This window comes from Muntiacus reevesi, chromosome 1 (assembly GCF_963930625.1).
Source record: "Muntiacus reevesi chromosome 1, mMunRee1.1, whole genome shotgun sequence".
NCBI lineage: Eukaryota > Metazoa > Chordata > Mammalia > Artiodactyla > Cervidae > Muntiacus > Muntiacus reevesi.
The window spans coordinates 118,254,085-118,268,648 of NC_089249.1; the positions used below are offsets into that span (position 1 = coordinate 118,254,085).

A 14,564-nucleotide genomic window follows, 5' to 3' on the forward strand; every position below is an offset into this window, starting at 1 on the left:
GACAACCTCTTTCTCTCTTCCTTATCTTCTTGTATTGGGCAGTGTTTAGAGCAGTAGAATTAGTGGGTGATTGTCATGTTTGGCTGACTTAGTACCTCTCACTTTCTGTAAGGAGATGTGGCTTGCAGTATTCTAAGTTTGTAATCTGGTATACGTTGATAAATTTTGTTCTCTGTTTTGGGCCTGCATAGTTGATTTTTGGAAATGATATCCTGATGGGTAGTAAATACTCCCTTGTTCTTATAGTAAAGGTCATATTGTGGGCAAAACCTTGTGCTCCTAGAAATCTGAATATGAATGGAAGGTCAGTGGTGTCAATAGTGAGGATTTTACTTCCTTGGAGTCTTGATAAGTATCATGAGGGATACAATTACTGATGAAACCTCAGACCACTTTGAAAACTTATAATTATTTGTGTCTTGTGATTTGTTTAATATCTGTCTTTCTGTGAGACTCTAAACTCCATGAAGACTTAGGGTAGTATTTTCATTCACCATTCTACTCACAACATTTAGCTGCAAAGTGTTGATAAATAGGAATTTAATATCCTGGCTGACTGACTGACGAGCAATTTGCCCTCAGTGCTGAGATACCTGAATTTAGAGTATGGCAGTACAAACCTGCTTAGCATGAGAGCTGCTATGAATTGAACCCTAAGTATGTGCAGAAATGAGGCCGAGGACTGCCATTATCTTGAGATTTATACAACACTTGCGGGAGACCTGGGTTTGATCAGTGGGTTGGGAAGATCCCTTGGAGAAGGGAACGACCACCCATTCCAGTATTCTGGCCTGGAGAATTCCATGGACAGAGGAACCTGGCAGGTTATAGTCCATGGGGTTGCAAAGAGTTGGGCATGACTCAGCGACTTTCCCTTTCACTTTTCTGAGGGTGGATATTAGTATTTTCACAGATTTTTACAGACGAGAAAATTAAAGCATAGTTTCTGTTGCTTTTATATCAATCTCTAATTACAAGGAACTGTTGTTTTTTTTTTTTAAGAAACATTTGAACAGTAGTTTAATGTTTGCCCAATAACCCAGCACACTGCAGGTTTTTAAAGTGAAGAATGTTACTTGTGCAAGTCAGAATCTGATACCAATTAAATGGTGACAGCTTTGCCAATAAACAAGAATATGCTCTTCCATGGCTAGGAAGGGAGACTGCCACAGCCGACAGGTACAAAGAACTGTTTTAAAGTTTTATTTTTTATCATTTAATTATGTAGAGAGAGTTTAAAATATCAAATAGCTCTGAAACATTAAAAAAAAAAACTTACAGTTGTAGTACAGATTAAATCTCTTTGGACCACATATTACTTTTCCCAATTTCTACTCCTTTTCTCTGCTCTACTTCCAAGTTAAAATCTTGAAAGAATTGTGTGCATACAGTTTCTGGATTTATTCACTTCCTGTTTTTCCTAAGCAAGATTTCTCTTATTAAGGTCACTAATAACTGTGTTGTTATATTCACTGGCCACATTTTAGCATTAATCAGAAGTGCTTGAATGCTTCTTCCTTCTTGAATCATTCTTATCTTTTCTTCATCTCACACACTTGAGTTTCTCAATTGTATTCATAAGCTCTTTCTACCCCCCCCCATGCAGTTTATGCTTTTCTATTCAATATCAAAACTATTTGTGTCATTTGGCAATTGATAATATTTCTTAATTGTTTATTACTGAATAACAAGGTTTTTTACTGAATTTGCAAAGAAGCAATACAAAAGGTTTACAGAATATGGACGTAAACAGATAAGTGGGCTCAGTACAACATGCCTCCACAGTTCCTCATGGGAGTGGGCCAGAAGTTCTGCAGTCCATGAAGCCGTTTTGAAGGGAGTAATCTACCAGGTCACAGGAGCTCAGAGCTTCCTGTTTCCTTCCGTTTTCTTATTACATTAAGGACAGGGTCCACTTACTACCACGTAAGGAAATTCCTTGCTGTGCTACAGATCATCATTACATACTTCCCTGTTTGAATTTGTTTTGCTGAGGCAACTTGGAGAAAATAAAAGTACATTTCACAGAAACTGTATGGTTTGGGTTAGAGTTGGTGACAAGAGACATTTGCTTGAAAGTTCAAAGGTCTAAAAGAGCTGCCATAACTATCTGAAGCTGGGGTGATCGGAGGCAATAAGAAAGATGGAAATGGACTAGTGTCCTTACTCTTTTCCCTACTCCATGTGCAACTCCTCTTCTTTAATGCTGGCTTTGCTGACCTATCATGATCCCAGACCCACAATGAGATACTTGGGAACTGTCTTACAGAGGTGGTAGAGGAGCAGAGGCAATAGACTTCTACAGCAAACAGCAAACTTCTACAGTTTCACGCTAGTTCCTGGCCTTGCTTAACTTCCAACACCCAATGCCAAGAGCTAACTCCAGGGTTTCAGGGAGGTTTGTTATTAATATTTATATTAAGTTTTTTTTTCTGATTCTACAGTTTTTGTTCAGTTCTTTAGTGTCCCAGTTAACCCCTATAATAAATTCTCAATTCCATAATGTTAACAGTGGTTCTGATACCCAGATGGAACACCGACTAATACTGTTATTGGTTGTTTCAGTAATTTAGATTTATGGACCAAACTAGTTGAAAACTTGGTGGCTAAAACAACTACCTATTTATCTCCTCCATAATTGTGTTGGCTTACTGATCTTAAAGAGGAGATTCTTTTGCTAGTTATGCTTGAAGTCCAATGACTGCAAATAGAATAATCTTGAGGTATGACTGGGAAGCAGGGATAGTTAGGTCTCTTTCATTCTCTGTATAGTCTTGGAACCTCTGTAGTGATCTCTGTCGCTATAACTGAATGTTGTAAATGACAGAGTTATCAAGAACACAAAAATGTTGTGTCCATCATTTCTGCTGCTTTCTAATTTTTAAATAAGTCATTGGGGCCATCCTATACCCTAATGTGGGAGGCAACTACCTAAGGCCATGAACAATAGGTGCTATGGCTCTTTGGAAATCCTTTTGGAGACTAGCAACCATACTTTACTGTTAAATCTATGGCAGTCCTGACTCACTTCATAGTTACTTTGAGCTGTGCTATTCTAGTTCCATTTTATGTTAGTGTCATCAGACACTGTGGTTTGGGTCTGGCCATTTACCCATGCTGTATTAGGTCACTCTGACCTGTAACATCAGCCAACACCAAGTAGCATGCATTATAACATGGGAAAGTGGTTCCCTCAGCTGAGATGGTAAATGGATACCCTCTCTTGGTCCTATAGCTTGGACTGACCTCTCCAGGTGGGTCATTAGCTTGTGACACTGCCAGCTGCCCATCTTTAGGGACAGCAGCCAGTTGGATGGCTGCTGGGGTGGTTTTTCTCTTCAGGAATCCTGTAGTCATTTGAACCTTTGTGATTGGTAATGGGCTACTTGCTGCCTCTCTTCCTTTACTGGGATAGCTTAGAATTTTTTCCTGCAGCTAGATTTCCTACTAGATGGTGATGGCCCCAAGGTTTCATTTCTATACCTGGTACATTTTATAAATAAATGACTAGATCATAACAATGCTATAGGAATGTAATGGAAATCCCATGTAGAGCCTTTATACTGCAGATTTTCTCACTAGGTTATCCTGTACTATAGTCAGGGCTAGCTTTGTGGGGTAAGACTTGTACATTTGCATGGTGTCTCATGCTTAGAAGGTCCAAGTACTTGGTTTAATGCTTTGCTGTTACCATCTTGAAATCTTTATAAATTATCAAGCAGGAGCTCTTCATTTTCATTTTTTACTGAGTCTTATAAATTTTGTAACTTATTCAGAATATAAAAATGGTAATCATTCTGTTATTTTTCTGATTCTTACCAATTCATATTCAGTTACTGATGTAGTTCTGGAAATAGATCTAAATCAAAGCCTGACCTGAAAGTGGAGAGTCTTCAACTGAGGCACTTAAGAGCAAAGCTGTTGCCCCAGAGAATCAGGAAGAGTACTAACCAGGCTGGTAGGCTTTGCCTCCAGGGATATTGGGTTGATAGGTTGGAAGGACATAGGGAAAGTCTGGCTATTTCACATTATTTCTGTAACTATTATTCTATAACATTATTCTGTAACTAAAGCCCCAAAATTTCAGGCTTTTATTCCCCTCCTGGTAAAAAGTCAGTTGTCTTACACTAGCCCCTTTGGAGAAGGAAAAGGCAACCCACTCCAGTATTTTTGTCTGGAGAATCCCATGGACAGAGGAGCCTGGTGGACTACTATAGTTCATGGGGTCGCAAAGAGTTGGATATGACTGAGCAACTAACACTTTCACTTTCAACCCCTTTCCTACATTTTCTCCATGTCCACCTCTCTGTATATAGCTTTCAGCAATGCTTGAGTAGGTGCCAGCCCACCAGAGGAATTAAATGTGCTGATAGACCTTCTACCTCAATAGCACAGTCCCTAAATGCCCTACTACACAGCTTGTTTTCCAATGAATGTTATAAGAGTAAAACCAACATTTCTAGTTATCAGGTATCCCCCACTTATTTCCTTTCCCCTGGCTTCTTTAATGTTATCTTACATATCAATGAAGTACAGTAAACATGCCCTTATTTATATTGTATATACTAGTATATTGTTGGAGAAGACTGTTGAAAGTCCCTTGGACTTCAAGGAGATCCAATCAGTCCATCTTAAAGGAAACCAGTCCTGAATATTCACTGGGAGGACTGATGCTGAAGTTGAAACTCCAGTACTTTGGCCACTGATGCAAAGGACTGATTCATTTGAAAAGACCCTGATGTTGGGAAAGACTGGAGGTGGGAGGAGAAGGGGACGGCAGAGGCTGAGATGGTTGGATGGCATCACCGACTGAATGGACCTGAGTTTGAGTAAACTCCAGGAGTTGGTGATGGACAGGGAGACCTGGCTTGTTGCAGTCCATGGGGTCGCAAAGAGTCAGACATGACTGAGCAACTGAACTGAACTGATACAAGTATATAATTAAAGACCTTCAGTGAATACAATAAAATCAATTTTTACCAAAAAAAACTGAGACCAAATTATTTCTTGAAAATATTATTTATTTGCCTCCTTACATTTGTATTTTGACCACTGCAGTAGACAGTTTTAACTTCTCGATGAAATTTGAGTTTTTGTAGAGAACTTTTGTGTCAGATAATATGTAACCAGGTATGAATATGAAAAATATCTTTATCACCTTTTGATAAATTAATATATAAAAATTGCTTAATATTGATTTATAATTTTTCAAATATCTCTGCATGTTTATATTTAGTCAAAGGGTCCCTTGTAAAACTTAAAATTATTTTCACACATGATAAATTTAAAAATTCTGAAACATCCCTTAATTTTGTTGTTGATATATTCTTAAAACCCTGTTCTAGGTCTGCTAGGATTTCTTCTCTTGTTTAAGATATAAATGGTGATGCTTAAAATCAGACTAACAATTACCACAGAGCCAACCACTAACAACACCAAGGCAGAAATACTGAGTCCGGACTTAGGGGAATTTTTATCAGGACTAGGATCTGGATCAGTTTCATCAGGAATGTAATCTTCTTGAGGAACAAACAAAGCTACTTGCACAATGTTGGATACTTTTGATGTCAAATTGCTTTTATCCACACTTTGAATGGCAATGAAAATGTGGGTTTCATTTTCTTCTGAGATATTTCCTGGTTTGAATGTGAAGGTTTCCTTGGAGTTGGCCTCATTTGGTAACAGAGCAGTAGTGTTTACTTGCAGAGCATCATCAAAATTATCCCTTAAATCCAGGATGCTTTCACTTATTCTTATGATATATTCTTGAACTAAGAAAAAAAGTTATATGTAGTTTAGAAACTAGAGCATACCATATGAAATCTTTTTTCACTCTCCTCTGAAATGCTGTTAGTCATGCCAAAGTTATGCTCACATCCAGAGCCTTATTTATTTTCCCATAAAAGCTGAATTCTGATTTTTAAACTCTGCAAATGATACATGGCAGGTTATAATGTGCCACATTTGATGTTTCATAACATGAGATTATAAAATTAATACTTTGCTGAGCTATTAATTATAAATTATTTTCCTCTCACACACCCTTAGACACTTGCTTTTGCAACAAGCAACTTTCCCTTAATCAACAGTGCATGACACATAATCCTTACCTTTTCCAACATCAAAATCATCTCCTGGTGCTGTCCACGTTAGACTTATCTCATCCTCATGTGATGTGGCCTCAAGATCTGTGATTTGACTTGGTGGGAAGAGGTCAAGGGATGAGGGAGACTGTGGGACATTGGAAACCACAAATGCACCTCCTGTTGCTGTTCTGGTGAAACTCTCCACATTTGTCTGAGTGTCCTCATCATTTTCAGGTCTTGATGGATTCTTTTCAATGCTGCCTGCATTACAAATTCCTGATATTTAATGGACAAATCTGCACAAATATTTTCAGAACTCACTGAATTATATTTCTTATCCTACATTTCCCCCCCTTTTCTCCCCCATATACACAGTTTCATTTTATTAATTTTGATTACAAGGTCATAAGGATGCAGTTGGTAGAATTCTTTCTTTAGCATCCTGACCAGAGTATTGTAGGGTAGAATTGGATAATAAATTGCTTTGGAATTAAGACTGTCCTGAGAGGGAATATTGTTATATAGTTAATATATGCTTTAAAAATAAAGGAATTGCTTTATTTCTTAAATTACCTTTAAGATGGGAATAAATCTGGGGGAATTTCTACTGGTTCCCTTTCAGTCACTTGTGTCAGGTTTCACACTTCCTCCCTGTTGCAAGTGCTAGTGAATAATATTCAGATTATATTGCAACAGAAAGCCCCTATTAGGGTGACATAAGGGACAAAACAAAGGAAAGCTAACAAAAATGCATTCTTATTACTTGTCATCGCTTTCCTCTACACATTTTTCCTTTACTTTGCAAATAAAAGCATATGTAATCAGATGGATAAATTCTACCATTGGTTTCTAGTTAAGTACATAATATATTCACCTCTTTACTTCACCCTGAACTGAAAATGTGGCAAATTTTTGTTTATATAGGTCAGATGCTCCAAACAAATATAATAATGGCTGGTTTTCATTGAAATGTCTATACCAAAAACACTGTACCAAAACTTAGGTTAATTTGGAGGCAAACTGTCATATGACTGAGGATTCATTCCAGAAATGGGAGAAGCTATACTCTGAAGTTATAAAATATTTGTAGCCTTAATCATACCAACTCACAATTATTCAAGCCACCATTGAGTTTCAGATATTATGAAGTACTCACCATTTACTACCCAGCCTGGTATGTATGCAGCTCTATTTGGTGGATGCCTTAAGCTCCTTGTGACAGCATTTTCTCCTCCATGAGCCCGAACTTTTAAGTTATACATGCCATTTTCTTTATAAGTTGTAAAGTATCTAGAGTAGACCCCATCATTCTTGAAAGAATCAGCACCTTGTTAAGGAAGTGAAGGAATAAATTATTAATGTAAAGAAAAAGAAAAACTTAAGTATTTTCTAAGTCAAGCGTATGGGCTTTATAAGCATATTGCTTTTATAGATCTCCCTATTTTGTGATTGACCCCTTGGGGAATATTTCCATTTTGCTCTGCCAACCAGTATCTCGTTGGATGGATATCCTTGTGGTACTGTGTTTGTGTGTGTACATATGCATGCATGCTAAGTCGCTTTAGTCATGTCAGACTCTGCAACCCTGTAGACTGTAGCCCACCAACGTCCTCTGTCTATGGGATTCTTCAGGCAAGAATACTGGAGTGGGTTTCCTTGCCCTCCTCCAGGAGATCTTCCTGACCCAGGGATCAAACCTGAGCCTCTTATGTCTCCTGCATTGGCAGGTGGGCTCTTTACCACTGGTGCCATCTGGGAAGCCCGTGTGTGTGTCTGTGTGTGTGTTTGTGTATATTATTTTTGTTGTGATTGTTGTTCAGTCACTAAGTTGTGTTTGACTTTTTGTGACCCCATGAACTGCAGCACGCCAAGCCTTCTTGTCCTCTGCTATCTCCCAGTTTGCCGAAATTCATGTCCATTGAGTCAGTAGTGCTATCTAACCATCTAATCTTCAGCCCTCTTCTCCTTTTGCCTTCAGTCTTTCCCAGCATCAGGGTCTTTTCCAATGAATCAGCTCTTTACATCAGGTGACCAAAGTATTAGAGCTTCAGCAACAGTCCTTCCAATGAATATTCAGGGTTTATTTCCTTTAGGATTGAATGGTTTAATATTCTTGCTGTTCAAGGGACTCTCAAGAGTCTTCTCCAGCACCACAGTGCAAAAGCATCAATTCTTTGGCGCTCAGCCTTCTTTATGGTCCAACTTTTACATCGGTACATGACTACTGGAAAAACCATAGCTTTGACTATTCAGACCTTTGTCGGCAAAGTGATGTCTCTGCTTTTTAATATGCTGCCTAGGTTTGTCATAGCTTTTCTTCCAAGGAGCAAGAGTTTATTAATTTCATGGCTGCAATCACTGCAGTGATTTTGGAGACCAAGAAAATAAAATCTTTCACTGTTTCCATTTTTTACCTTTCTATTTGTAATAATATATTATACATTAATATATTAATAATTAATTAATATATAATATACACAATATTATATAATAATTAATATATAATAATATATTAATATAATATTAATATATTAATTAATATAATGTATTATGTAATATAATATATTATATACCTATGCATGTGTATTTAATGCCTTCATTTTATGAACTCATATGCAGATTATCATAGCATTCTTCTTACCATTTATTAGCTAGATAGTCTGTTTGCAGCTCATGCTTTAAGCACAATTATGTTGTCTCTCTCTCCGAATCAAAGGATCCCCACTAAAGAAATATTTTCTTTGCATAAGATTTAATTCTCATTGCTATCACCTACAATTTACTTATTTTAACTTATCTTCAATCTCTCATTTTTCATTTTAATCCCTACCTCTTATAATATGATCGATTAATTTTCTGGTCTAACAGTGGAAAACCCCATCTATTTTTAGAATAAATGTTTTGGAGAGCTTAAGAATACTGTATCATAAGGATATTTCTTCATATCACCACTACTAGAGAGTTTTGTTAACTTGAAAACACATTTCTCGGGAGGGTTAAGACTCTAAGGGAGAGATTCTTAAAATGAAATCCTTAGACCAACAGCATCTGCATTTCTCTGGGTCATATTAGGAATGAAAGTTTTTCCTGCTTTCCCATTCTGTGTTATAAAACAAGCTCTTCAGGAGTTTTGCTTTCATGTTAAAATTTGAGAACCCCTGCTCCAAGTCATTGTTAATTACCACTGCTTTCTTAGGTAAAGTCATTGTTAATCACCTATGCTTTTTTAGATAAAGGTGTCCTAAGTTATTTGAGCTTTATTTGAGAAATTTTATTTCTCCTTGAGAAATGAAACAAGATATAGGAGTTTTAATGTAGCATGGAAGGGGTTGGGAGAAAGAGAGCCACAGGATAATTTAAGAAAATATTGTCATATTAGATGAAGGCACTGATAAACCAAAGACATTTGCCTTCTAAACTTTTCACAGGGCCAACTCTAGTTGATGATAGGTTATAAGCTGGCTGATTTAACTGCACTGAAAAGAAGCTAATTGAAAATTCTGACAACTTAGAAGTTTACTGAGATAGTCATTTCTTTACTAAATGACCTCTCTAAAGAAGTTTTAGTTCCCAGAATAATTCAGAATTGGGAAAAGGTTTTAAAATACAGTACCACTCACCCATACAGACCAAGGAGATAGAGAGTGATCAACACTCTATTTTGATACCTTCCAGTCAGATCTGGTATCTGATGATGACCCCGTGATGTCCCCTTCTCTCTGATGGCAGATCCAGCTTCCTTTGGTCTCAATTACCAAGATTTTATGTGAACTTTTATCCAGCTGTTGGGAATTTCTCATGACTGTCATCCCCTCCCTGCCAGGGACCCAAATTGTACTGCTTCATTCCATACGACTACTTGTGTTTCACTGTCTCTGGGCAGACTTTCTTGATTATATACCCCTAAGAATCACTTATTCAGAATTCTTGATGCTGCCCTCAATCTCAGTGATGACACTTTCCTATCTATTGGAAGACATTGGTTGTCTAAATGAAAGAAAGAACAATAATGACAGTAAATAGAGTTCATTGAGTGCTCTGCCACGTGTGAGACACTTGCAAATCACTTTGGAGTTGTAACCTGGATGGAATTTCACCCTGGTCCAGTTGTGCATCCACAATCTGCATCAATTTTCTGATGCTTGTCCCTCTGCTCCACACTTCCTCAGGGACTCATAACATATCCTGAGTTATGAAAATTTAGACTAGTTCAGAGAAATCTGTGATTTACCTGCACCATTATCCAAAAGTTCCAAAACTTCTGTTTCTCCAAATTTCGATTCAATGAAAGCAGTCACATTGGCTCCAAGAATGGGTAAATACCCTTGTACAATTTCTGCATAAACAATCAGTGGGTTGGGATAGCTGTTTGTATCTTTATTCATTTTAGCATTCACTGTGATTGGAGGCACAAAAGAGTTTGCTGCCCGAGAATTTACTGTTATAGTCAATGTTTCTTGGCTTGCTTTTGCTTGAATGTTGTAAGTCCACACACCCACCTAAAAATGCAATAAAAATGGAGTAAGTATCCAACAGCAAGCTATTTTCTGTTTTTCCATTATCTAACTCTAAACTATTAAGTATGTTACCAAATAAACAGTTTTGAGAGCTTTAAGAGTTTTGAGGGTAAAGAGGTAAGAGTTGAGGCAGTTTGGAAAGAATATCCTGTTATCATGCGTGGTATCCAAAGTTTATGAAATCTCCATTGGTAAAAATAAGTTTTGGAAAGTTTGCCTTGATCTTGGACTTATCCTCAGATCTCAGAGTCTACAGACTCTATGACCTGGTGAAAAGTGAAAGTAAAAGTCACTCAGTTATGTCTGGCTCTTTGTGTCCCCATGGCCAGTAGTCTGTGGAATTCTCTAGGCCACAATATTGGAGTGGGTAGCCTTTCCCTTCTCTAGGGAGTCTTCCCAACCCAGGGATCAAACCCAGGTCTCCTACATTGCAGACGGATTCTTTACCAGCTGAGCCACAAGAGAAGCCTAAGAACACTGGAGTGGGTAGCCCATCCCTTCTCCAGCAGATCTTCCTGAGCCAGGAATCAGACTGGGGTCTCCTGCATTGTAGGCGGATTCTTTACCAACTGAGCTATGACGGAAGCTTTCCTATGATCTGGTAGTACTAAGAAATAGCTCTGTAGCTATCTACACAGCAAGCTGCACAGACTTACTACATTGTCTCCTCAAAGTTATCCTTAGTCTACTTAATTTTTTCCCTTCTCTTCCTTTCTTCTAAATGCTTAAGTTCTTTTTTTTTCCCTCTGTCACCAAAATTTTCAGGACCATACAGTCATACCAAGTACATTCTACTTTATCTTAATTTTGAAATGATACAAGTATTGGCATTCATATTTATGATATCAAATGATGTATTTTCACCTGTAAAATTTGGGAGGTCTAAAAATGAATTGCTTACCTTTGTAGTTCCTGGAATACTGAGATAGGCCATTTTGGAAGCTGAATTCACTATGAAAGTCCCCATTGATGTTCCACTGGGATCAAAGAGATAAATAGAGGGAAGTTGCTGGTTCCACGTGATGAGAAAGAATGTGTCCTTTCCCACAGTGCTATCAATTATTACAGTGCCATTCATCCAGTCATTACTGTTGAGTTTTAATCCCTTGCTTTCAAGCTGTTTAAATATATAAAAAATTAATAACTGTAGAAGAGAGTAATTTTATGCTTTTTTTCTGTTTTACATATTTTTAAATTTCTGCCTTGAGAACAAACTTAAATATGGCATACCACCTTAGGCTTGCAATCTCTTTGAAAGCTAGTTGAGATGTGACAGTTGTCAGTCAGAAAGTGTGGAAATATAGCTACTGAGGAGAGAACAGGGTATAATAAAAGCATTAGAGCAGGACAATGAGATTTACAGTTGGAGATACGGCCCTGGGAGATTCTTTTCCCAGTTGTCTTATTGAGCACCTACACTAGGATTTAGCATTAAAGTGCTAAACTACCTCTGAGAAATTAGTTCTGTGTGTGTGTGTGTGTGTGTATGTGTGTGTATTGCCCTCAGTTTACCATTTTCTTGATGACTTAAAATAAAGTGCTCAGTTACTCAGTTGTGTCTGACTCTTTGTGACCTCATGGACTATAGCCCTGCAGGCTCCTCTGTGCGTGGAATTCTCCAGGCAAGAATACTGGAATGGATTGCCATTTCCTCCTCCAGGGGATCTTCCCCACCCAGGGATCCACCCAGCATCTCCTAAATTGGCAGGCAGATTCTTTACCACTGAGCCACCTGGTGATGATATAGAACTCAAAACTTGTAACAACCAGATTATTTTTCTTGGTTAGGTCTAAACCCAAACATAAATATTCAAGGACTAGGAACTCTGACCTGAAGAGACTGCTGGGAGGCATCGATGTTCCCTGATGCAAGGGCCGCAAAAGCATCAATAAGGCCATTGTTCTGGCCTTGATCCGAAGCATAAACATATATTCCTCCTAAAATGTAAATACATTAACTAGGTTGCTTTTCAGAAAATAAGTGCTTTTCACATTTTAGTGATTAAGACGACATCAGGGTAAACAAAACCATAGTTTCAGTATGCATTGTAAAAACAAACCCAAATCGGAGAGGTATAAAGATTATCTCTGAAATGTTACCTTAAAAATGTCATAACGGGGAGGTAAGCTACCTTTAAACTCCACTAATAGAAATCTTTCTGACTTAAATGCATCAACTAACTAAAGAATATGAAAGGAGATGCTCTAACTTCATGAACTAAAGCTCACAGGATCACATATCCTTTAGGAAAATTATTCACTTTAATGATTATTTAAGATACGTTCTAACCGTATCAGCTTTCAAGTTTTCCTGCCAGAGTAGATCAGAATCGGAAAGGTTAAAGAGATTTCATATTGAAGCATCCTGATGAAATTTGGCAATGAGCAGATAAAAAACTGGTAAGCAATAGAGACAAGTTTAAAAACAATACTTTTGGAGGGATATTTAGGACAGAAATACTTTACAATGGCTATAAAATTACTTCAAAATGATGGGAGTTTGTGCAATTAAGCATTAAAAAGCAAGTGTTTGTTTTAACATTAGAGGTCAATTCAATACAATAATTGATTTTTATAACATTATAAATATGTATTCTCTACTATGTTTAAGAAGGCACTGAACACATGTAATCCATTTTCTTTACATGTCTCTGTCTGTAAGATAATAGCTGTTTTACGTTTAATCTAGAAACCTTGTTATTACTAAATTTATAGCCTGAGCTTCTGTTAAACCCATCCCTTAACTTCCAGTCTATTCTCTAGTCTCATGTGTTTCTCACTATCCTTCAATGTGGCTTGCATTGTCACCCCAACATGCTTTATATTCTTTGTCATCCTTCTTCTTCCAGAGAAAGCAAACAAATTGATAAATGTCTAGCTCCTCATCTCTCATGCCTTGTTTCCCTGATTCTAATCAATGCTGAGAGAATCAATGACTCCATCTGTTCATGTGGTGTTTGACATCTATGTATGTCTCTTGGTATGGAGGAGTGTTATCTGACTATGCTTTTCTGATTAGCAGTGTTATTTGTCCCTCGGGTCAGCGGGACTATTGGCACCTTGAGATCATGTCTGGGTTAACTCTGACCCCAAGCTCCTGGCACAGCACTTGCAGAGTAGGAGCTCAAAAGAACTTGTTGAATTGTCAGCCTGTACATTTATGTATTGCTATCAAAGGATGTATAGCATATTTTACCTGTTGCAGCGCTCATCTCTCTGACTTCTGGTGCAGCAACTGGTCCAAGAGCAATAAAATGAATGATGGCCCCGCTCTGTTTCACTTCCTCAATACAAGACTTCACAGTGTTATCCTCCCCGTCTGTCAGCAACACTATTTCAGATCCATCTGTTTGGAAGTTAGCGTTTCTAATTGCCTACAAATATAACCAGAGCATTATTACAGGTGATCCTAGGTCAACTAGGTCTGGGAGAGATTAGGATAAAATGGACATAGAAAATAGTGTGCAGAAAAGAGGAGACAGCTTCATTTTTAAATCAAAGGATCTGTAATCCACAGCGCTAGGGGAATTTAAACAGGACTTTTTATTTTCTGTCCACCCACTGTAGGAAATGTTTGCTCAGATGAAATTGTGTGGGAGAAGGGGTATGGAAAATCCTACTTGAGTTCAATGACTATGACATCACATTCTGTGGCACTCAGGAAAACCAGACATCAAGCATATAATGGCATTAAATATTTTTCTGCTTCTTTGGTTCTATATACAGCTAGATGTATTAAGAGTTCACCTCAACATTTTTAAAGAAGCTGTTGGTTCCAAATTAGGGTATCCTCAGTATGCTAATAAACAAAAGATATGGAAAATTCTACACAGGTTAAAAATCTTGTTGTATAATTTTTAATTAATCTCTAATAGTCACAAGAACATAACTAAGCATATTAATGGTGCTAAGAGAATATAAGAGTTGACTCACTGGAAAAGACCCTGATGCTGGGAGGGAT

General features: G+C 37.6%; 1 protein-coding gene and 1 non-coding gene across 2 annotated transcripts in view; both read right to left on the reverse strand.

Annotated features, from left to right (window-relative positions):
- Window positions 1-1,067: 1,067 nt before the first annotated feature.
- LOC136156431 (small nucleolar RNA SNORA24) lies at window positions 1,068-1,189 on the reverse strand. The gene has a single exon (XR_010660985.1). It is a non-coding gene; the product is annotated as a small nucleolar RNA SNORA24 (small nucleolar RNA).
- Window positions 1,190-5,328: 4,139 nt separating this feature from the next.
- Window positions 5,329-14,564, reverse strand: part of LOC136163574 (calcium-activated chloride channel regulator 4-like) — a 30,117-nt gene continuing 20,881 nt past the window's right edge. The window contains exons 8-14 of the mRNA XM_065927980.1: window positions 13,800-13,977; window positions 12,435-12,541; window positions 11,505-11,720; window positions 10,318-10,585; window positions 7,239-7,413; window positions 6,111-6,343; window positions 5,329-5,771 (exon numbers count right to left, since the gene is read on the reverse strand). Of these exons, the coding sequence (XP_065784052.1) occupies window positions 5,329-5,771; window positions 6,111-6,343; window positions 7,239-7,413; window positions 10,318-10,585; window positions 11,505-11,720; window positions 12,435-12,541; window positions 13,800-13,977 (1,620 nt within the window). The remainder of the gene's footprint in view (window positions 5,772-6,110; window positions 6,344-7,238; window positions 7,414-10,317; window positions 10,586-11,504; window positions 11,721-12,434; window positions 12,542-13,799; window positions 13,978-14,564) is intronic.